This window comes from Choloepus didactylus, chromosome X (assembly GCF_015220235.1).
Source record: "Choloepus didactylus isolate mChoDid1 chromosome X, mChoDid1.pri, whole genome shotgun sequence".
Taxonomy (NCBI): Eukaryota; Metazoa; Chordata; class Mammalia; order Pilosa; family Megalonychidae; genus Choloepus; species Choloepus didactylus.
This window is the reverse complement of record NC_051334.1, coordinates 41,445,514-41,467,816: the sequence shown is the minus strand read 5'-3', so window position 1 is coordinate 41,467,816 and position 22,303 is coordinate 41,445,514. Positions and strand designations below refer to the sequence as shown.

At 34.5% G+C, this 22,303-nt stretch overlaps 1 protein-coding gene across 6 annotated transcripts in view; it reads left to right on the top strand.

Moving 5' to 3' along the window:
- CASK (calcium/calmodulin dependent serine protein kinase) overlaps positions 1-22,303 on the top strand; it is a 524,745-nt gene that overhangs the window by 462,513 nt on the left and 39,929 nt on the right. For 2 of the 6 annotated variants that reach the window (XM_037820731.1, XM_037820732.1), the window contains exons 14-20: positions 1,468-1,656; positions 7,638-7,716; positions 13,390-13,475; positions 14,543-14,611; positions 17,377-17,445; positions 18,869-18,904; positions 20,534-20,730. In XM_037820731.1, coding sequence (XP_037676659.1) covers positions 1,468-1,656; positions 7,638-7,716; positions 13,390-13,475; positions 14,543-14,611; positions 17,377-17,445; positions 18,869-18,904; positions 20,534-20,730 — 725 coding nt within the window. The remainder of the gene's footprint in view (positions 1-1,467; positions 1,657-7,637; positions 7,717-13,389; positions 13,476-14,542; positions 14,612-17,376; positions 17,446-18,868; positions 18,905-20,533; positions 20,731-22,303) is intronic. The other 4 variants (XM_037820735.1, XM_037820738.1, XM_037820733.1 and 1 more) reach the window with 2 other exon arrangements.

Genomic DNA, 22,303 nt, shown 5'->3' with positions numbered 1-22,303 from the left:
CTTAGTTTCTTAAGTGGACGGAATTAAACTGGGAAGACAGTGATTTTCCCACATGGCACAGCCTACACACTTGGGCTCCGGGGCCAGTTCAAGGTACAGTCAGGGCACTGATGAGGGAGCCAGGGTCCCAAGAGACATTGTAGAGCCCTGCTCTCAAGCTGTACACTGCTTAGTGCTCCTCTGCCCCCCTCACCCAAACCCCAGTTTTGACCAGACATCTGGAAATGTCCACCATTTCCATTAGACACCCAAACACATATGTTACTCAAAACTTATGCTCTATATTGATAACAAATCGGCATTGTCATCTATGATTTTACCACATTGTTATCTTATTTTTGCCTTATATGCATGCCTTTAAAATTGAAAGAGCCTAGTCATGACTGATAAGCCTTTAATTAAGTAACTTAAGATGCAGAAGGTTATACTTTTAAAGCAACTTTAATTTCATTTCATGCTCTCCGGATATTTCACTTCCATGAAGATCATAGAATAAAATGGAACTTATTCTATCAAAATAAATAGAATAAATGTATAGTAAACATGCAAGAAAATATAAGCTGTACAAGGTTCCAGACATACTGATACTCAGCTGTAAATTCTCTTTGAGATAGAAATTTCAAATGTTCAAGCTTATTAAAAGCTGTTTTTTAGGACAGCACAAAAAGTGCAGTGAGTGGAAGGATATCCTTTTAGGGGGAAGGCAATAAGGGACATTTATTATCCAAGTTCACCCAGATGACAGGCAGATATCAATACAAAGAAATTGGTTTTTCTTTGTTAAAGGGCTTTGCAAAAGGAAGTCATAATAATAATCGTCAACTTATTTTTCATTTAGGCAAGTGCTCCAAAAGATAGAAATGAACGAAAACATTAAATGGGTTTAGATTTTAAGAGTTCCATATCATATGTGATGTTTTGGAAAATTACATTTTTTCAGATACAGTTATATGTTTGTTTATTTTTTTTACTAAGTTGTATGTTATAAATTATATTCAACCTTTGGGTTATATAAAAGTGTTGTTAATACCATCTGTGAAAGATATTTGCTCAATACACCAATTATTGAACTATTTCCTATTGTTACTATACAATTTTAAGCCCCAGCACAAATTTGCCAGCTCTGTGTATAAATAATTCTTTCTGCTAACTTACTTGAAATTGCATTATAAATCAGCCTTTCTTTGAACAATTTGGCTGGGAACTCTTTCATAACATCAGACAACGCCTCTAACCCAGGTAATCAACAAGCCCATTCCTTCGATTCACTCACTCATTCATTCATTTTTTTAAAAATCCATTTAATATGATTATTTCTTATAAAGAAATTTGGGTATTGTATCTAGATGTAATGCTGAGTTCTCTTTGGCTGAAAAATACCCTTGGGAGGCAAAGAATAATTTTATTTGTTTATATTATAGATTTCTGCTGAAATAGTAATATACTAATATTTTCATAAAATAATAGGCCTTACTTCAGACTCATGACGTAGTGGCACATGAAGTTTACAGTGATGAAGCATTGAGAGTCACGCCTCCTCCCACCTCTCCCTATTTAAACGGCGATTCTCCAGAAAGCGCTAACGGAGACATGGATATGGAGAATGTGACCAGAGTTCGGCTGGTACAGTTCCAAAAGAACACAGATGAACCAATGGTAAGTAGGAAAGAAAGTTCTCTCTATCCTCATAAAATCCCAGCATGAGTTAGATCAGCTAACATCAACTTGTACTACTAGAGGGTAGAGAGGGAAGGACATGGATAGTTTTAAAGAAATCAGTTTCCAGATCCTCAATTTCCCCCTCAAGTACTCTTCCCTAGAATTGCTCTACCTAACACAGTGCCTTAGTGCTGGTTCTTTTTCCCACCTCTCCTTTCACTATTGCCCTTTGATTTTAAAAATGAAAAGCATACCTGGTACATTACCCCAGAGTGTAAAAATCTCTGCAGCAGCAAAGAAAGGGACAATTTGAAATACTGGTATTGGTATTGAGAAAGCGAATGTCTAATGACATTGTGTAATAAAAAAATTTTTTTTTATAAGTCTGGTGGTTTCCAGATCTTTTGCCTTCAACAAAATTAGAGGAAGACTTAATTCAGAAGGCATTCCAAGAATTGAGTAATGCTGCTAAAATAAAATTCCTTCCATTCACATCTACCTATCTAATATGAATAAATTTTCTCAGTGCTTAGGTATAGAGTTGGAATAGAATTGATCCTGAACCCTGCCTCATTCTCATAGGATTCTTATGGATTGGAAAGATCAAGGAAAAGGCACCTTAATGTTAACTGAACAAAAGCAAGGGGGTCAGTGGGAGACTGTTCAGTCAAACCAAATAGCATGTGCAGAGACCTAGTAGTGAAAAGGCTCTTAGCATAGTTTCAAAGTGAAAAGAAGGCACTAGAACTGGACTACAGAGAGCAAGGTAAGTGGCAGGAACTGGACCACACAAGTATTGAAAGACATGTTAAGAATTCTATCTTAAAAACAGTGGGAGGCTATTGAAGGATTTTAAACAAGGAGATAAGATTAGATTTTCATTTTAGAAATATCACTCTGGAGAATGGATTAGAGGGAGACAAGAGTGGCTAGCAGGAGACCAGTTAAGAGGCTGTTATTGCAGTAGTACAGGGGAGAGATGATAGTACTCTAAACTAGAGGGCTAGATGTCAAGATGAAAAGAAGTGAACAGATTTCAGAAATAAGGATGAAGTAAAAGTCAATAGGCCTGGATAATGGATTGACAATGGGACTGAGGGGGAAGCAAGTATCAAGGATGACCCTTGAACTTCAGACTTGCAGTCCTCTTCAAGATTGCCCTTCAGATACCAGTGCAAGTTTGGAGGCCCAGGCCACCTGCACTTCTGACCAACTGGCTACAAATTCAGGAGTTCACACCACCCCCTCGGGTTCGATCATTCACTGGAACGACTCACAAAACTCATTGAAAGCGCTATGCTTATGATTATAGTTTGCTATAGTGAAAAGGATACAAATAAGAAGCCAAAAGAAGAGATGCATAGGGCAAGGTCTGGGAGGGTCTCAAACTCAACTTCCATGTCCTTTCCACATGGAGTCAGAATGCATCACCCTTCTAGCACAGCAATGTCATTATCAATCATGGAAGTTCACCCAAGCTTCAAGTAGCCACAGTTTTATTACATAGGCATGATTGGTGGAATCAGTACCCACATGGTTGAACTCAATTTCCAGCCTCCCTCCTCTTTCCAGAACGTCAGGCTGATAAGACCTGGCTCAAAGTTCCAAACCCCTAATCACATGGTTGGTCTTTCTGGTGTGACCAGCCCCCCACTCCCACCCCTGATCATCCCATCATGGGAAATTCCAAAGATTTAGATATTACCCTTACCCAGGACAAAGGCCATTCCTCTTTGGGAAAACACATTTATTCTTACATGGGGAGTGGCGGGGGGGGTGGTCATTTCTTTAGGAAAGAAGGGCCATTCATTTATATATTTTATTCAAACCATAGAAAAGGGGTATTGGGATATAGAGAAACAAATTACTTACTGAAGAAATTTGCCCAATTGCCTTCCAAATTAAAGGAGTTACAGAGCAGTGATCCTATGACCATGACTCCCAGAAAGCCCTCAACTCTAGACGTTTTCAGTTGTAATTCTCATTCACTGTTAGTGCCTGTTATACCATATTATCCCAGCACTTGCAGCAGGCAGGGGGCATACAGAGCACCTCAAATCTGCCTTCCAGTGCTCTCCAAGTAATTCCTTGGCTTAAGAGCATGGGCAGCATTAGCCTTTGATTGCCTTAGGCAACTCACTTCATGTCAGTGGGCTTCAGTTTGCACATCTCTAAAAGATTATTTGACTAAATGACCCCCAAGATCCCACCTAGGTCTGAAAGTCTATTATTCCATTCATTCACTCATTCAACAGATGTTTAAGTGCCTACCATGCCTACTTAGATGCCAGTGACATTGTGGCAGATAAGACAGACATGGCCCCTGCTTTCCTAGAGCTCACTTGCCACAGTGCTGCCTACATTAAACAAATAAATATGCAGTTTAGCACAGTTTGTTTAACAAGAACAGTTACAACAGAGTTATAGAGGAGAGAAGGCTGTCGCAGAGGCAGGAAGAAGGAGCGATGTTCAGATGTTCAGCCAAGCAAAGCAGACAGGAAGATGGAAAGGATTAAGAAGGAAGCTAAATGTGATTGTGGTTGAAAGGGGAAGTTTAGGGTCGAATATGTCACTAGAAGGAAAGCTAGAGGGTAAAACATGGGACTGTATAACATAGTGAGCCTTGTGGATTATGACTGTGGTTAATAATATAAATATAAGAATATTCTTCCATGAACTTAAAAAAAGGGGGGGAGGGAAGTCCAAAAGTGTCTTGTGATCGTCATGCTGTGAAGCAGCCTGCTGACAGTTGCTTGCTCTTTTATATGAAGGCTTATTACATAGAAACATGGACTGAGAAAAAGCATAAAACTACATCCCTGAGTTCCTTTTGCAGAAAGCATTAAAATGTCCTTGAGTCTCCCATAAAATTCTCCTAAAGAAGGCCTTCTCTCTTCAGTGATCCTAGTGAAGGTGTTGTTCCTGCTCCTTTTTACTGGTCACCATAAAAACAGGAATTGTTTTATATAAATATAAAATTTTCAATAATGGTGTATAATTCTCAATTACATTTAATACAGCTTTATTTGCTTGCTTAATTGTCTTACTAAAAGAATTACAGTACAAGAAAACCAAATAAGAATCCAGATTAGAAATGACAATATTTATCTTTCTTATAAATGACATAATTTAAAAAAACTACTAGAACTACTAAGTGAGTTTAGTAAGATTGCAGAATACAAGATTGATATATAAAACTCAATTGTATTTCTACATTATAGCAGAAACAATGGAAATTTAAATTTTAAAAATACCATCTACAATAACATCAAAAATATGAACTATATAGAGATAAATCTGACAAAATATGTAAAAGACATCCCAGCAGTCTGGACTCCTGAAGAAAATTATAATGTAGATTACAAGGGGTGACAGTGTGATTGTGAAGACCTTGTGGCTCACACCCCCTTTATCTAGTGTATGGATGAGTAGCAAAATGGGGATAAAAACTAAAGGACAAATGGGGTGGGATGGGGGGGATGATTGGGGTGTTCTTTTTTCACTTCTATTTTTTTATTCTTGTTCTGGTTCTTTCTGATGTAAGGAAAATGTTCAGAGATAGATTGTGATGATCAACGCATAACTATGTTATCATACTGTGGACAGTGGATTGTATACCATGGATGATTGTATGGTGTGTGAATGTATTTCAATAAAACTGAATTTAATTTAAAAAAATATATGTAAAAGACATCTACACTGAAAACTACTAAATATAGCTGAGAAAAAATTTTTAAAGCCCAAATAAAAGAAGACTGATATAGGGCTGATGGATCAAAAGACTCAATATTGATAGTATGTCAGTTCTCCCAAATTATTATATGTATAGGCAGTCCTCACTTTGCCAAGTACCATGTTAACTGAAACATGCTCATGTCAGAGCTGTGCAAGCAAAGTCTTGGTTGCAATATGCACATGTTTCAGTTAACACTGTACCACACGAAAGTGAAAACTGCCTATGTTCAATATAATTCCAGCATAGTTTTTGCAAAAATTGGCAAACTAAATCTAAAATTCATATGGAAATGCAAAAGAAAAGCCTAAACGATTTTGATAAAGTAAAACAATGTTGGAGCACTAACACTACCTAATTTCAAGACTTATTATTAAGCTATAGTAATCAAGACAGTGTGGTATTGGCATAAAGATAGACAAATAGATCAATGAAACAGAATAGAGTTTCAAAAAAGACCCACACATATATGTACAACCGAGTTTCAACAAAGTTGCAAGAGGAATTCAATGGGAAAAGGCTAGACTTTTTAGCAAATGGTACTGAAACAATTGGATGTCCATATGCAAGAAAAAATTAAACTGTATCCATATCGCTCACCACATGTGAAAGTTAGCTCAAAACGGATCATAGGCTTAACTGTAAAACCAAAAACAAACTTTTAGAAGAAAACAGGAGAAAATCTTTCTGACCTTGGGCTAGGCAAAGATTTCCCAGAGACAACACCAAAAGCATGATCCCTGAAAGAACAAATGGATGAATTGCACTTCATCAAAATTTCAAACTTTTTCTCTTCAAAAGAAACTTCTAAGTGAATGAAAAGGCAAGCCACAGACTAGGATAAAATAGTTGCCAATCATACATCTGATTAGGGACTTACATCCAGAATATATAAAGAACTCTCAAAACTCAACAATAAGAAAATAATCAACCCAGTTTTTAAAATGGGCAAAAGATTTGGATACTTCAACAAAGAAGATATACTGATATCAAATAAGCACATGAATAAATGCTCAACATCATTACTCAGTAGGGAAATGCAAAGCATAATCACTACAAACCTAATAAAATGACTAAAATTAAAAAGACTGACCATACAAGTGTTGGTGAAGATGTGGGACAACTGTAACTCTCATACATTGCTGGTGGGAATGTAAAATGGTACAACCACTTTGAAAAACCATTTGGCAGTTTCTTAAACATGTACCTGCCATATGCAGTCATTCCACTCCTAGGCATTTTCCCAAGAGAAAAGGAAATATATCTCCATTTAAAACACTTGTATATGAATGTTTATAGTACCTTCATTTATAATAGCCTAAAACTGGAAGCAATTTGATGGATGAATGAATAAACTGTGATAGATCCATACAATGGAATCCTACTCAGCAAAAAAAAAAGAACTATTGACATGTAACAATGTGGATGAATCTCAAAACAATGGTGCCGAGTGTAAAAAAAACAGACAGAAGAGTATATACTATGTGATACCATTTATTTAAAATTCTAGAAAATGCAAACTAATTTATAGTCAGCAAAGATGATCAGTGGTTTCTTGGGGATGGTGGGAGGCATGGAGGGATAAGAAGGAGGTATAACCAAGGGGTATGAGGAGACTTTGGGGGTGATGTCTTCATTGTCTTGATTGTGGTGATGGTTTTATAGGTGCATACATGTCAGACTTATCAAATTGTACACTATAAATGTGTGTGTCAATTCCACATCAGTAAAAACTTTTAAAAAATGATTGGTACTGTGAACAATTGATTGTACGCTTTGTATGACTGCATGATATGTGAATATATCTCAATAAAATTGAATTATTTTAAAAAAGCAAATAATAAGTTATAATAAAATTATAATAATAAAAGGGCATATTACATATTTTTCAAGGCATAATTAAGCCATTTCCTGTTTCATATTTAAGTGGAAATTCCTCAAAATTTCATAAATTCTTTCAAAGATGAAAAAAAACAAAAATGATTGGCAACGTGGAAAATAATTATAATTAGAAGATTAAAAAGCACTGTATAAAATGAGTGTATACTACTATTGTAGCATCAAAAACCAAAAATACTATTTTTGCCATGGCATGGTAGATAAATGGATGCTTTTCTCCTCCATTTTTCATATTTTCGTTAATGTTTTCCTAACTTGTAAATAAAATTAACTAAATCAACATCAAAAATATAAAAAGGAGAACTGTTCTCTTATAATAATTCTACTTTTACTTAACTTTTTACAGGGGATCACTTTAAAAATGAATGAGCTAAATCATTGTATTGTTGCAAGAATTATGCATGGGGGCATGATTCATAGGCAAGGTAAGTTATATATATAATTCTTTCCTTCCTCATTTTTTTTTCCTATAGCCTAGTGAAGAAAGTGTTCTTTATGACCCATATAAAAGATCTGGGTCTCATAAAGTTAACTTTGGTCTTAATCACTGTTGAACTCCATTTGTTCTCACACATATCTGTATGCTCCAGCCTATGGATAATGGAAGGAGGAGGGTATATTAGAGTTCTGTTACTGAAGCATCTCTGGACCACTGTTTGGATCCTGACTTATTAGAGACCATGGGAGACAAAGCAAAGTATCACATCAGGCTCCAGGATGTAAAGAAGATATCTGCTCTGGGAGACAAGACCTATATATAAAAAGTTAAATGACAGTTCAAGAATTGCTCTCTTATTCATTCAAGAATGTTATACATTATTTATAAATTAGGAAATTATTGAGTTAGATAAATAATAAAACAAAACATAAATGGTAAAATAAGAAATATCAAATCTATGATTAAGTTCTTAGTACCTGTTACTGTAAGTGCAGTTATTCTGAGCAGGGAATTCAACTAAGAACTGGAGTAGACAAAGATTTTTTTGAGGAAGTGGAACTTTAGTTAACTCTAGAGGATGGGCAAGATTTGAACAGGTAGAGGAAAGACATGTAGATTTCGGCTCCTTTTTTAAATTACTGAGTTATAATATGCACTAGTATTTCAAGGCTGCTCCAAATATTATTCTCCTGGCACACTCCCTTTCTTTGAGATAGGGTTTATTTTTATACTTACTACACCTTTCCTTACCCTCAGACAGCAAGAAGTAGCATCCTATAAGCATTTTAGGGTCTTACTCTCCTCTTTAAGGAAGATCACTGTGTACACAAGATGGTTTCTAGCTTCATTGCTGCTTTTGGGAAAATCTTTGTAGTCTTAGCACACTGCCTGTGTACAGTACTCACAAGAGGATGTTCGGTTTTATATTCTAGTATGTATTTTTGTTTATTTTTAATAATTTGCTATAAATTCAGTAAATGTCATTATTTCTTTTTCTTATATTGCTGCACTGGCTAGGACCACCAGTCTTTAATAGAAGTGGTTTAGTGAACATCCTTGCCCTATTAATATAAGAATATTATTTACTGTAGATACATTTTATTAGGGCTAAGGAAGTTCCCTTATATTCTTTGTTGCTGAGCATTTTTTAATTATGATTGGGTTATGAATTTTATCAAATGCTTTTTCTCCATCTGCTGAGATGATCATTTGGTTTTGTCCTTTAACCTATATATTAATATGGTGAATGACATAAAGATTTCCTAATGATAAACCACCCTTGTGTTTCTCAGCTTTTAATCATTTGTGTTTTATCTTTTTTATATATTGCTCTATTCTGTGCACTAATGTTTTGTTTAGAATTTTTGTATTTTTTATTATACATGAGACCAGTCTGTAGTTAATTTTTTTTTCTTGTGTTTCTCTGTCTGGTTTTAGTTTCAAAGTTATATTGGCCTCATAGAATGTCTTAGAGAGCTTTCCCTCTTCATCAATTCTTTGAAAGCCTTTGTAAAGAAATTTGGGAATGATTTGTACTTTGAAAGTTTGATAGAACTTGCCTATAAAATTATCTGGGCCTAGTGTTTTGTTTTTTTTGAGGGAAGTTTTTTGTTTGTTTTTACAACTGCTTCAATTTCTTTAGCATTCATAAGGCTATTCGGGTTTTCTGTTTCTTGAGTGAGTTTTAGTAAATTACATTTTTAGAAATGTATCTATTTCATCTAGGGGTTTTTTTGATTACTGCAATAAGCTTGTTCATAGTATTATCTTATCTTGTTATATTCTCTGCCATCTCTGTAACTATGTCTTCTTGTTCATTCCTAATATTGTTTAATTGTGCCCCTTTTTTTGATCAACCTTGACAGAGGTTTGTTCAAAAACCTGCTTTGGTTTTAGTCATTCTCACTATTGTGTTTTATTGTCTATTTCATTGATTTCTGCCTAATCTTTATTGTCTCTTTCCTTCTACTCTCAAGGCTAAAATCTCCCTGTACTGTTTTATTTGTATCCCACCAGTTTTGATATGTAACATTTTTATTACAATTCAGTTCTGTCTTTTTTATTTCCCACTATGATATTTTTCATTTACCCATAAGTTATTTAGAAATGTTTTTTAATGACCAAATATACGGGGATTTTTTCTATATCTTTTTGTAATTTACTTTTAACTTAATTGCATTCTGGTCAGAGAATGTGGTCCAACCCCATCTCTTTGAGGTTTCTTGAGACTTACTTTATGATATAGTACTTTAGTCATTTTTGTAACTGGCCCATGTGTACTTAAGAACATTGTTTATTTTTTAATTGTTGGATGCAGAGTTCTTGATATGATGATTGGCTTGGGCTTATTAGTTTTCTTGTTTAAATCTTCTATATCTTGACTAATTTTTGGTCTGTTTGACCTGTCAATAAGTGAGAGGGAGATGTTGAAATATTTCATTACGTGGTAGAGTTTTTCAATTTATACCCGTAGATCTCTTAATTTTGGCTTCTTACATTTGAAACTGTTTGATTAGGTGCATACCAGTGGCTGGTGACCATTTTTATTCTTAATAATACTTTGTACTTAAACTAGTCTATCTAATATTAGTATAGCTATTCCAGACTTATTTTAGTATTTTCTATCATATATTCTTCGATCCTGTTATTTCCAACCATTCTGTACCTGTATGCTTTAGCGCATCTCCTGCAAACATTTCCAAAGCTGGATATGATGATGATGATCTCTATCTTTTATTGGATAAGATTATTCCATTATATTTATTGTGATGATTTCTACCATCTTGCATTCTTATTTATGTTTATTCCATTTTTAAATTGATTTCTTGTTCATTTTTTTTTGTTCCATTTTTCCCCCTGGTAGTTTAGAATTTTTAGTGCTCTATTTCTATACTTTAGTGGTTGCCTTGCAATTTTATCATACATATTTAGCTTTACATATACTAAAGTTAAGCAGTATCTTAATCCCGCTCCCCAAAAATACAAAGACATTGCAACACTTTAAATTTTATCATACACTGCCAGACATATATTATTATTGCCCAGTATTTCAGTTCTGTTCTAAATTCACAAATTTGAAATTACTGTTATTTTATATGACAATTTTTGTTTGGGTTTACATGAATATTTATGATTTTATTTGTTACCATTCCTTCTTGCATTTTGGATCATCCTTTAGAAGGGAGCGTTTTTCTTCTTCCTAAAGTACATCCTTTAAAATTTCTTTTAGTGCCAGTCTCTTGGTGGTAAGCGCTCTCAGATCTTTTTTATCTGTAAATATTTTATTTCATCCTCCATCTTGAAGATTACTTTTGATTAAATAACAGTTTTACATTGAAGCTTACAATTCTATTGTCTTTTGGAGTCCATTGTTTGATATTGAGAAGTCTGGTGTCACTACAATTGTTCTTCCTTGGTATGTGATCTTGCCTTTCTCTCTGGATGTTTTAATACCATTGTTTTTGATGGTCTGCGGTTTTGATACCTCTCGCCAAGAATTTCTTTCTATTTGGTATACATTATTCTTGGATCTGTGTATTCGTGTTTTCATCAGTTGAAGAACATTTGCAATCATTATTTCTTCAAATATTGCCTCTTCTTCATTCTATTCTCTCCTTCTGAACTCCAGTTAGATATGTGTTAGACATTCCTTCCATATCTTTTAATATCTTTTTCATATTTTCATTATTTCATATTTTCCTTATTTCCTTGTTTCTCCAACCTGCATTCTGGATAATTTATCAGGTAATATCTTCCAGTTCACAGAAACTCAATTCAGCCATATCTGAACCACTGTTCCACCTAATCCATTCATTGGGTTATATCACCAATTATATTTTTCCTTTCCTAGAAGTACTGTTCATTTGTTTTTATTTTCATTTTAGATCTGTCTACTCACTCCTGATTGTCTCTTGCTGTATGCCCATCCTTGCAATTGAGTCCTTTGTAGTTACTAATATTTAACACAGCTATTTTACAGCCTGTACCTCACCATTCCAGTATCTGCAACACTTGAGGGTCTAAATCTGTGCTGTTTTTGATGACTCTCACACATAGTGTCTTGCTTTATTGTATGTTTGGTGATCTCTGATTGTGAGCTCATTGCTTATTTGAATCAGTGAAAGTCCTGTGGGCCTAAACTAAGGACACTTTCCTCTAGAGATGGTTTGTTCCTTGTTCTACCCATTGCCACAGGGTGCTACTGATCTGGGACTTTGGCACCACTGAGGATTTTGGCTCCCTACAGAATCCAAGCTCAGCTTCTCTAACTTGCTACTGGCTGGAGGTACAGAATCTAGAGAGCAGGCATGAATAGTGCAGTGATTACCTCATGGCCACACCAGTTTCATCTTTATTTGCCCTATTGCCTCCCCACTGGATTATTTTGCAGCAAATCCCAGGCGTTTTATCACTTTATTAACAAGTATTTTAGTATATACCTCTGAAAGATAAGAACTCATTATAAACATAACCACAATACCAATATATTACCTAAAAAATAACAATTCCATATCTTCCAATATTCATTCAGTGTTCAAATTCCTTTGACTATCTCATAATTTTTCTTTAGAATTGGTTTGTTTGAATCACTATCCAAATAAGGTGCAGACTTTGCACTTAGTTGATATTCTCTTAAGTTTCCTTTAATCTATAGGTACTCCCTCACTCTTCCTCCCCTCCCCCTTGTAATTTGTTGAGAAACGCAGTCATTTGTCCTATAGAGCTTACCACATTCTGGACTTTGCCGATTAGATCCATGTCTGGTTGTTTAATATTTTCTCTGGCCTCCTCATTTCCTGTAAACTATAGTTAGATTTAGAGGCTTGATTTGATGTAATTCAGGTTCAAACGTCATGTTTAGATGTGTTCTTCCTCAAGGCTTCAGTTTCTCAGTCTGAAAAAGAGGCCTCTGTATTTTCTACCCATAATAACTGTGAACTTTTCATAACGAAGTCAGGACAGTATGTAAACATGTACACAATGTTTAAATAAGGAAGCAAAAGTTTAAACTACTCTCTAAGCATTCATTCTTGGTCACTTTTTCCATTTGAAGTATTATAGGACCCTAAAATGCCTGTTTAAAAGATTAAATTATGTTTAATACAGTTTTAGTGTACCACATGTGTATCATATTTGGTAAATAATAATGATAATAATAATAGCAGCACACACTTACATAGCATTTACTGTGTGCCAAGAATAGTCCTAAGCCCTTTACATTTGTGAAACTCATTTAATGCTCAAAACAATCCTAAGAGATAAGTACGAGTTGGATACTGTTTTCATCTCCATTTTACAAATGTGACGACTGAGGCATGGAGAGTTTCAGTCACTTACCAAAGCTCTTAAAGCTATTAAGTGATGAAGCTGGGATCTGAAACCAGACATTCTGGATCCCATACACACCACCACACATACTGCTTCTCAGAAAAATAAACAGATTTCCACAGCCATCCTTCAAAACCATGCCTTCCACAAGTAGATGTATCTGTTTAGGTGCATTTATTACGTGAGTTAAATAATTCTGCAGCCAAATTTGTACCTGTTTCTGAAATGTTGGCGTTCAACTTTTTGTAAATTATTTGCATTGCTCACTTTGGATTTTATTATTATAAAAATGTATATCATTTCATGTTTATAATTTTATGTAATTTCTTAGGTACCCTTCATGTTGGTGATGAAATTCGAGAAATCAATGGCATCAGTGTAGCTAACCAGACAGTGGAACAGCTGCAAAAAATGCTTGTAAGGAAATGAAAGTTTTCCTTTCTGTTTTTCTAAGATTCACTTTCAGTTCGTTAACTTGTTTTTTAATGCACAAATAAGGGGTATTCTTTTGTAATCATTGTATTTCTGGTACCATCATTTGTGCAGACTTGAACTTATTCAGTATTCATAAAAGCTGACAACTAGGAAAATGTTTATATTCAGTAGTGTTAGGAAACTTTTTCCCCATTGTAGATGGGCTTTAATATTCTTTCATTCTTTTTCTCTTGTTTCTTATCAAGCAGATTTTTAAGGAAAACCTTTCCAGTTGTGTGTACATGTGAACGAATTTCTCACTGACCTCAACTCTACTGCCATCAGCAATATCAGAAACCTCTTTCCTGTTTAGCTGTCATAGCCAGCTGTACTGAATTTCCCTACAGCACAGAGAGGAGGAAAGATATAGTAGACCAGGCCATTTTTGACTATGCATATCCAAAAACTGTCTTTAAATTGGCCTTTGAATTATGAAAAAAAAAAAAAAACAGAATGACAGTCCCTTGTCGTGTTCACTGGTATGGTGAACAGAGGAAGTTGTTTTTGATCTCTAGTTCCTCTTCCCACCATGATGTAGCAGCCTCCCATGTTAGGAATATCTGTTAAGTATGAACTAAGCACCACAGACTCACTACAATAAAAATTAAGCCAAAATTATTAAGTCAAGAGCAAATGTTGTGGAGTACACCATCATAATGTAGCATACTAAATGTAATTTTATCTTATTACATATTCTGTTGTCTTGTGCAATTCATATGTGCTTTTGAAAGGCATATCACACTGAGTTTTCTGTACTCCTGTTTATAAAAAGTTAGGCGTCGGAGCTATGTTATATCATTGCTGTATGAAGAGCCTTGACTTTGCAGTGGTTTTCCCAGGAACTTCCCCTACTGTAAATGTAAGCACTCGCTACTTTCTAGCTAGGTTTCATGTTAGGCCTCTGTGCTCTCAGATGGCTTGCACTAATTGTCCCATATGTTTTGAGTGGTTTCTTATGTGTTTGGGGTGCAGCATTTGTTTGTAAGATGACTCTTTTTTTTTTTCTCCAGAGGGAAATGCGAGGGAGTATTACCTTCAAGATTGTGCCAAGTTACCGCACTCAGTCTTCATCCTGTGAGGTAATGACTCTAACAAACCACCCCCATCTCCTCTGACTTCTTAACTAATTATCTGCTGATGGCTGGATGTTTTTGCTTTGTGGGAAATTGTTTCTGCCTGTGCTGTTAGATCACTGCACACCAATTTTACAACAAAGATAACGGAACAGAGTAGGTCCCATCCACCTACTCAGCTCTGCTTCCGTGTAGATCTCCTCAGCACTTTAACTTTTTGCAGGCTAAAATCTAAGCAAAATATAGAGAAGCTACAAATAATGACATAAGGCTTAATAAAGAAAAGATGGAGTCTGAGGGGGAAAACGTAAAGACCATAATTGCAATCATATTTCCAGGAAGTACATTCACTTCCCTCTTGTTAGGAAATCACATAGATAGTTCTTCTTTCCAAGAATCTGAGAAGTTATCTATTCCTATCAAGATAGAATTGTTCAAATAATTATAATAGTTCTCACTAGATGAATGCTAAGGTCCATGAGGAACTGGTAATTTATTTTACTAGAGGAATATAGGCTTTTGTGACCTCTTGTGAAATTGTTTAAATTTGGAATGTTATGTGATTGATTAAAAAATAAGTTTTCTAAAATAATACAACCCCAAAGTTTCTTTCTTACAATAGGCTTATCCTATAGAAATTGTAACTTTTCCAACCTATGTTATTCAGTTTTATGTTGATTATTAAATGAGATTCAAAAGTCTATCCTTTTTATATTTGGAAATATAAACTGGCATAAATAATATCATTCTTTGGTCATTGCACATTGCACATTCAGCTTGAGTATTATTTATTGAAACTTGTTCTTTTATGTGCATCTTCCAAGTAGGTGTATATCAATATGAAGTACACATTTTCTAAAGTTAATTTTTAAGACTAACAAAGTATCTTATTGGAGCTCATCTAGAAAATTGAATTCACACTTAAGAGAATTTGAGGGAGAAATTATGGTGCTTCTTTCCAGCTCTAGTAATACTGTGAATTTCACAAGAAAAATGAGACTTCATATTTTTTCTAATCCCTTTGAAGATATATATGTATAGACATATATATGTAAATACATACAGATATATAAAAGAATGTCATTTTCTCAAGTATTTTTACTGAGCCATGACAATTGGGGTCTCTGGTATATTAGGTCTTGAGCGCCTCTCAGTGGCTTTTTATGGAACTTCAATTATTACTATACAGTATTTCGAAAGAAAATGCAGAACTGCTTCTGCTCCAGGATTCAGAGTATTGCAGTTTGTTTCCTAGAGCACAGACCTTGCTGGAAATGAGAGAATGTCGACATGCATTTTATGTATGCAATTATAATATTCTGAAATCACAGATGTTCCTCATACCCTTTCTTATCTTTGAAGAGATTTAGTAAATACAATTGATTTTTTTCCTTTGTGGCTAACTAACCAGAAGACACTCTTAGTTATTAATATAACATGAGTTTCTCTTTTGCTTTTAAAGTGGTTGAACGAGTTTTGGGGTGGGACCAGTGTTATACATGTAAATTCTATGCTCTTGAGTAAGAAGACACCCCCATCCCTGCCTGCCTTTACATTCCTTACCTTGGAATGGTAGGAAAAAAAAATAATACTTCCCCTCCTATCCCCACCCCCAGCCTTTTTGACCCTCCTGTGCTCTGGCAGAATTCTAGCCCATTGTTGGGACTGTTCCCACCTAGGGCAGTACTTCCCAAAGAAAGGCTCTCTGGCTACCTGCATCAGCATCTGCCCATCACTTGGTAAAAGAGTGGACTCCTGAGCCTCACCCTGTCCCTACCAAATTCAGTGTCTGGGCATGGCACCTGGAGATCAGTCTGCTCACTCAAGTTTGAAAATGCTGATCTAAGGGAACCCATTATTTTTAAACCTAACAAGTTCCAGAAATATTCTTTAAATGAAGAAAAAAATTTTTTCTCTTTTGAGCAGACATGCACTTTCAAAGGCTGAAAAGGACTCTGTCAAACCAAAGTTTTTTAAAATACTCATTTTCTTCCTCCCCTTGTTCTTATTGTTAAAGTTAATTTGGGCAATATGGGAATGGAGTCTGGAAAGGATTTTGAGGGTGTTTAATAGAATAGAGAGTGCAATTGAGGAGAGTGGATATATAGAGAGTAGCTGTTACTGCCAGGATCTTTGCCAGAAGTGTAATATTTTTATGGGCTTGAGATTATTGTTTTAAACAATATGCTAAAATGATTTAAAGAGTAAAGGTTTCTTCTCTGGTATTTATCTGTCCTTTATCCTTATTAGTAATATTTTTCCTGGAAAAATTCTGAGGTGATTAAAACATGAGAAGTCCTTTTGTTTTTTAGGTTCATTTCACTTCAAATTGAGTCATTCAGTAATTATCATTACTGAGGTACCTAAAAATTGTTCAATACTTTTCAAAAAAATTGTAGTAAAAATTAGGCAGTCGGGATCTTCAGGACAATAATTTTATAGTAATATTTGTCAATTTATGGCACTTGATAGGATTTTAATATCAAGTCACTCTTCTGGGTCTCATTGAAAGAAAGCAAAGGTTATAGAATGTTGGAGATAGGAGAGAAATGACTAATGAATGCTATGGTCCTCACTTATAATATATGACTCTTCAAACTGCAAATTTTTTTCATACTTCTGTGAAATCATGCAAATAAGTCAGTGTGACACCTTTACAGCTAAAACCTCAAAGGAAATGCTTGTCAGACTGTGGTTGTAACTGTTGATGTGAATATATCTGTGTTTCTGTGCTGGTGTTCTGTGTTAATGAACCTTGTGTCTTATTTCAGAGAGATTCCCCCTCCACTTCCAGACAGTCCCCAGCTAATGGTCATAGCAGCACTAACAATTCTGTTTCGGTAAGAACTCTAGCTCCACACAGCAAAAGTGTGAAAAGTTTGTTGGTGCTCACCTGCCATAAGTGTTCTAGTTACATGTGTTCAGTGGAAATATTGTCTTCTGCCGATATACAAGGCTACTACAGCCACATTGCAGTTTACCCCTGGAAACCCTTTTTCAGCATTTTCTTTTCATTAAAAATCCCTTTCATTAGTTAAGTTTGAAGAAATGTTAGTTCAAGACTGCTCTGGTCATTTAAAAAATATTTCTTTGCCACCTCACTAGTATTTATTACTTTGCTCAAACCTATCCAAAGGATATAAATGGAAATTTGTTTAAATTCCTAAATATTTTTTTAATTTGATAAAGATGAAGCAATATAAGGATTTTGCAGAGCAGACATTTGGGTATTCTCGGGCTTTGTAGTTTTCTAATCTGAGTGATATCAGCAACATTTCTTAGTTTCCGCTATCTAAGTTTACAAATTGGTGTGCCCTCTGTTATTGTGGTACGTGCACATATTTTTGTGAATTATAAGCCTTGCCTGGATATGAAAAGCAAAAGGAACTGGCTTCAAACTGCACTTAAGCCACGCTGTTATCACATCTTTAACACAAAGTACTTAATGTTTAATTTGAACTTGGAATTTTATATTTTTTGCAGAACAATCCATTTTGCAATATATAAGAAAATGTTTTTTATTTTATTTATACAAATGGAAGCACTTATAGGTGCAGGTTTGCAATATTTTGGGGTAACAGAATGTTCTCTAAGTTGCTGATACTGCTGTTTATCACCCAGTTAAAATTATTGAGAGTCCTAATAATACAGTAGTATCACTTTTTTTCTGGCTGTTAATTTGCCCTTTAAAATATATATCAACTTTTTTATCAGGCAAAATCTTAAATAATTTAGAAATCATTTCCAAGGGAATGATATTCTAAGCATATCAGTAAAAGAAATTATTGAAGAAAATTTTCTATGACTTTATTTTGAACTTCAAAATAGGCTACCCAAAGGAATTCATTTATGGCAGTTAACATTTAATACTTTTAAGATGGTGAAAATCCATATAGCCATTGAATTTTTCAAAATCTAAATGGTTATAGTGACTATGTTGAAAAGGGCAACTTGTAGTTTTGGGGTTTTTTAAAAATAGGCTATTTCACTTGCAGTGGCTTTTGTGTTGAAGATGCTGAGTTGTTTCTTAAGAACACATTTTCTCTCTGCTTAAACTTACCTGCTTTCTTCAGCTTGCTGCTAAATGGCCTGGGTTTGATTTTTTGATAACTCAACATTTCTGAGAAATGGAATAATGTATATGATCTCTCTACAACTTAAATCTAACTCATTTTTAAAGCATATTGTAACAGAACACACAAATTACCTGTACTCTTGAAAAGTAAATGAAAATTTTTCTCCTGGGTTGGCTTTATTCTACAGGACTTGCCATCAACTACCCAACCAAAAGGACGACAGGTGAATAGATATACTCTATAAAAACTCTCTAAATTGAGCTGCTAATAGCCAATCCTTTATTAACCCTTTCCATCCCATAATGTCTGCATTTTGGACCATAACATTTGAGCATTGAGAGCTTGTATCATTTCATTTTAACACATTATACATGACTAATTCTCTATAAAGATTTTTTCCTCACATCTTTATGGCTGTGATGGTTATTGTAATTTCAACCTGATAATTCTGTGTTGATGGTTAAGAATTCAATCTTTGGAGGTCTTATGGGCCTGCCTCTGGGGTGGAAAAAATTTTAAAGGTTAAAAAAAACAACTAAAAGGTACATACTGATGAACATTTTTAAGCAATAATTTTCTGAAATTTGAAAGCTTTTTCTTAAGTTTGTATTTGTATGTACATTTCTAAAAGGCATTTATACTGAAAAATAAGAAAAAGAACATAAATATCCTGGCTTTACATCCTGAAGTTGCCTGTGTTAGTTCAAACATGAAGTTAAGTGCTGCCTAATACTAGCAAGTAACTTTCAAATTGCCAGCACTTTAAAGTATGAATTTTAGGTGCAAATGTAGAGACCTGTTAATTTTATAGGCTGGATTTCTGAAAATAAACTTAGAAAAATCATGCAATGATTCCAAAGCCTTCAGGTTGGTTTTACAGTGACTTAAGCTTTACTATTCAAATTTTTATGGGATCTTTTCCTGAAATGTGGTGTTAAGAAATATTCAGATTTTGGGGGGTTTAGCATTTGTATGAATTAACACCTGATAGAATTCATCCACAGTTTAGTCTTAAGACTTGTATACTTGGAATACTGAATATCTAGTATCTTATTAAAGCATTTAGAAATCCAGTAATTCATAAAATACTGCCATATGGCAACCCCTTGTATGCTAATCTGTTTACTTTTATGATATACCATAAAAGAGCCTTAAACCATGCATATTTTGAAGCTCTGTACTGATTTCAAGTGTTATATTGGCAAAGCTAGGATTCAAATTCATTTTTCTTCTCTCAGAAGAGTTAAATACTAAACATAAAGCCTAAGTCCCTTAAAAAATAAAACTATTTAAAATAACATTTTTGAAAAGTAGTCTGAATTGTGTTTAAGTTTATCATTGTGTGTAGATACTGCCAGTTGTCATGTAGACATTTTACAGCAAGATACCAACCCAGAGTTCTTGCTATTTTCACATCATGTGCTGCTTTAGGGTTAAAACCTACCCTGCATGCTGGTATTTATGGCTTAAAGGCTGCCCACATGGTCATGACAACATAGCCATAACATCAACTAAATATATGCAGGTTTAAATATGGTAAGCATATTTCTCTGTAATTATAGCCTCTTCTACTGTAGTAAAAGCAGAAATTATCTTTACTTTTATTAAACATGTATCTTAAGTGTTCCCTCCAAATAAAAACAGCAAGGTTTTGAACCTTTACACATCAAACATATAGTACATTGTTTCTAGTGGTAGGAGTTTTTTCTGTTGTATTTCCATGCATCATTTTTGCTTTCATCATCTGATGTCCTGTTTGTATTGTAAGTGTTGGTGTGTGTTTATTAGAAAATTAGAGCTGTTTTCTTTCACATCACTATGGCATCCTTTCTTACACACTTCTATTTTATAGATCTATGTAAGAGCACAATTTGAATATGATCCAGCCAAGGATGACCTCATCCCCTGCAAAGAAGCTGGCATTCGATTCAGAGTTGGTGACATTATCCAGATTATTAGTAAGGATGATCACAATTGGTGGCAGGGTAAACTGGAAAATTCCAAAAATGGAACTGCAGGTCTCATTCCTTCTCCTGAACTTCAGGAATGGTATGTTTTTTTTATTTCATTTTGCTTTATGATAAAAATGAAGCCCTGCCCATATGTTTTTCAATTTTATATTATTGATTTATTGTGTAAAATCTCTTTGGGTATATTCCTTGCTTTGCTAACAACAAAATTCAAATTAGTCATCTAAGAATTCTAAATTCCCTGCAGTTAGTGAGATCCTTAGAGTCAGGTACTGTAAAAGGACCATCACGCAGTTCCTCGTTTTACATCTAAGGAAAGGAAGGCCTAGAGAGAAGCTGAGTTTCTGGCCCCAGGTCACATCACAGACTCCTAGCAGAGCTGTGAAAAAAGCACTCAGCTCCTATATGCTGTTTCAATCCTTTTAGTATTACAGTTTTTTTTAAACGTACCCTCTCCTTACTCCTTCCCATGCTCTCACTTCCCCCATTCCACTCCATCACCAGCAAAAAACTCAAATTCAGTGATTTAATATCACTCAGGGTATTTGAAGATAAAACGTGTTTCACTGTTAAGAGAAAAACATTAAAAATCTTTGTTCTTTGCCTTGCCAGTTCTTTAAAAACTTTCTGTTAGAAAGTTTAAGCTTTTAAAGTGAGGTTAAAGTTGGACAGGGGTTTTTAAGCACTGTTATTAACTGAGGTAAGAGGGATTGATAAGGAGTCACAGACTACTGTATTTTGGTAAAAATTGATTTCTGCTATTATTGTTTCAGTTTCCTTAGTTGAACTATGTTTTGAAATTTTTTGATCACCTTACCATTGTCAGTAGTTTGGCAAAATACCAAAAATTTTGTGCCAAAGAGATAAGTTAATGTCTGAGTTATGTTTCTTGTGACAAAAAATAACCATTAGGTATTGTGCCAATTCCCCCAAAAGTACTTGAACCTACCTAAAAGAAACCAATTACATTGAGGCCATAGACCTTTATAACTGCTTTTTCACCCATCTTTCTCACTAAATAAGGAATTTCTTAATCTCTTTTATTAGATCACCTCTTTTTGTTTTCCAAAAATATTCTTAAATTTAGGATAGAGCTGTGATGTCATCATTGTACACATGAGGAGACATAGGCCCAAACAGAGGAAGTACCACCACCCTGCCATCTTGCATTGTCTTTAGTCTAATCTTCAAGAAATAGTTAAAGCATAAGCAGGAGGAAAGTGATTTCTAGGTCTTTTTCATGATGATGTTGTGTTGTTACTGATTTCATTTTATAAAATGTATTTTTGAATGTAGTCATATATTACAAGCACTTTATTGAAAATAATTATGTAGATTCCAGACCTTCTCTCCCTAGTTAGATCATCTATATAAGTCATGTTTAAATGATACCTAGAACTCTGAGTCCTCTGAATAAATCCTGAAAAATAGCAGTGGAAAGAACAGATTTGTTTCCCATAATAGTTGACTAGGTTATTTGGATGAATCCTCCTGCTGAAAAAAAAAAAAGATAATGAAAAGTGCTGCTGGAAAATACAGTTTTTAAAAATTACTTTAAAAGCACTGAATAACTGAAAAGGTATTGGGGAACTTGGTGACTGATTTTTGCATGAAAGCCTTTAATCAGAGCAATAACCAGAATATCAGAGTAC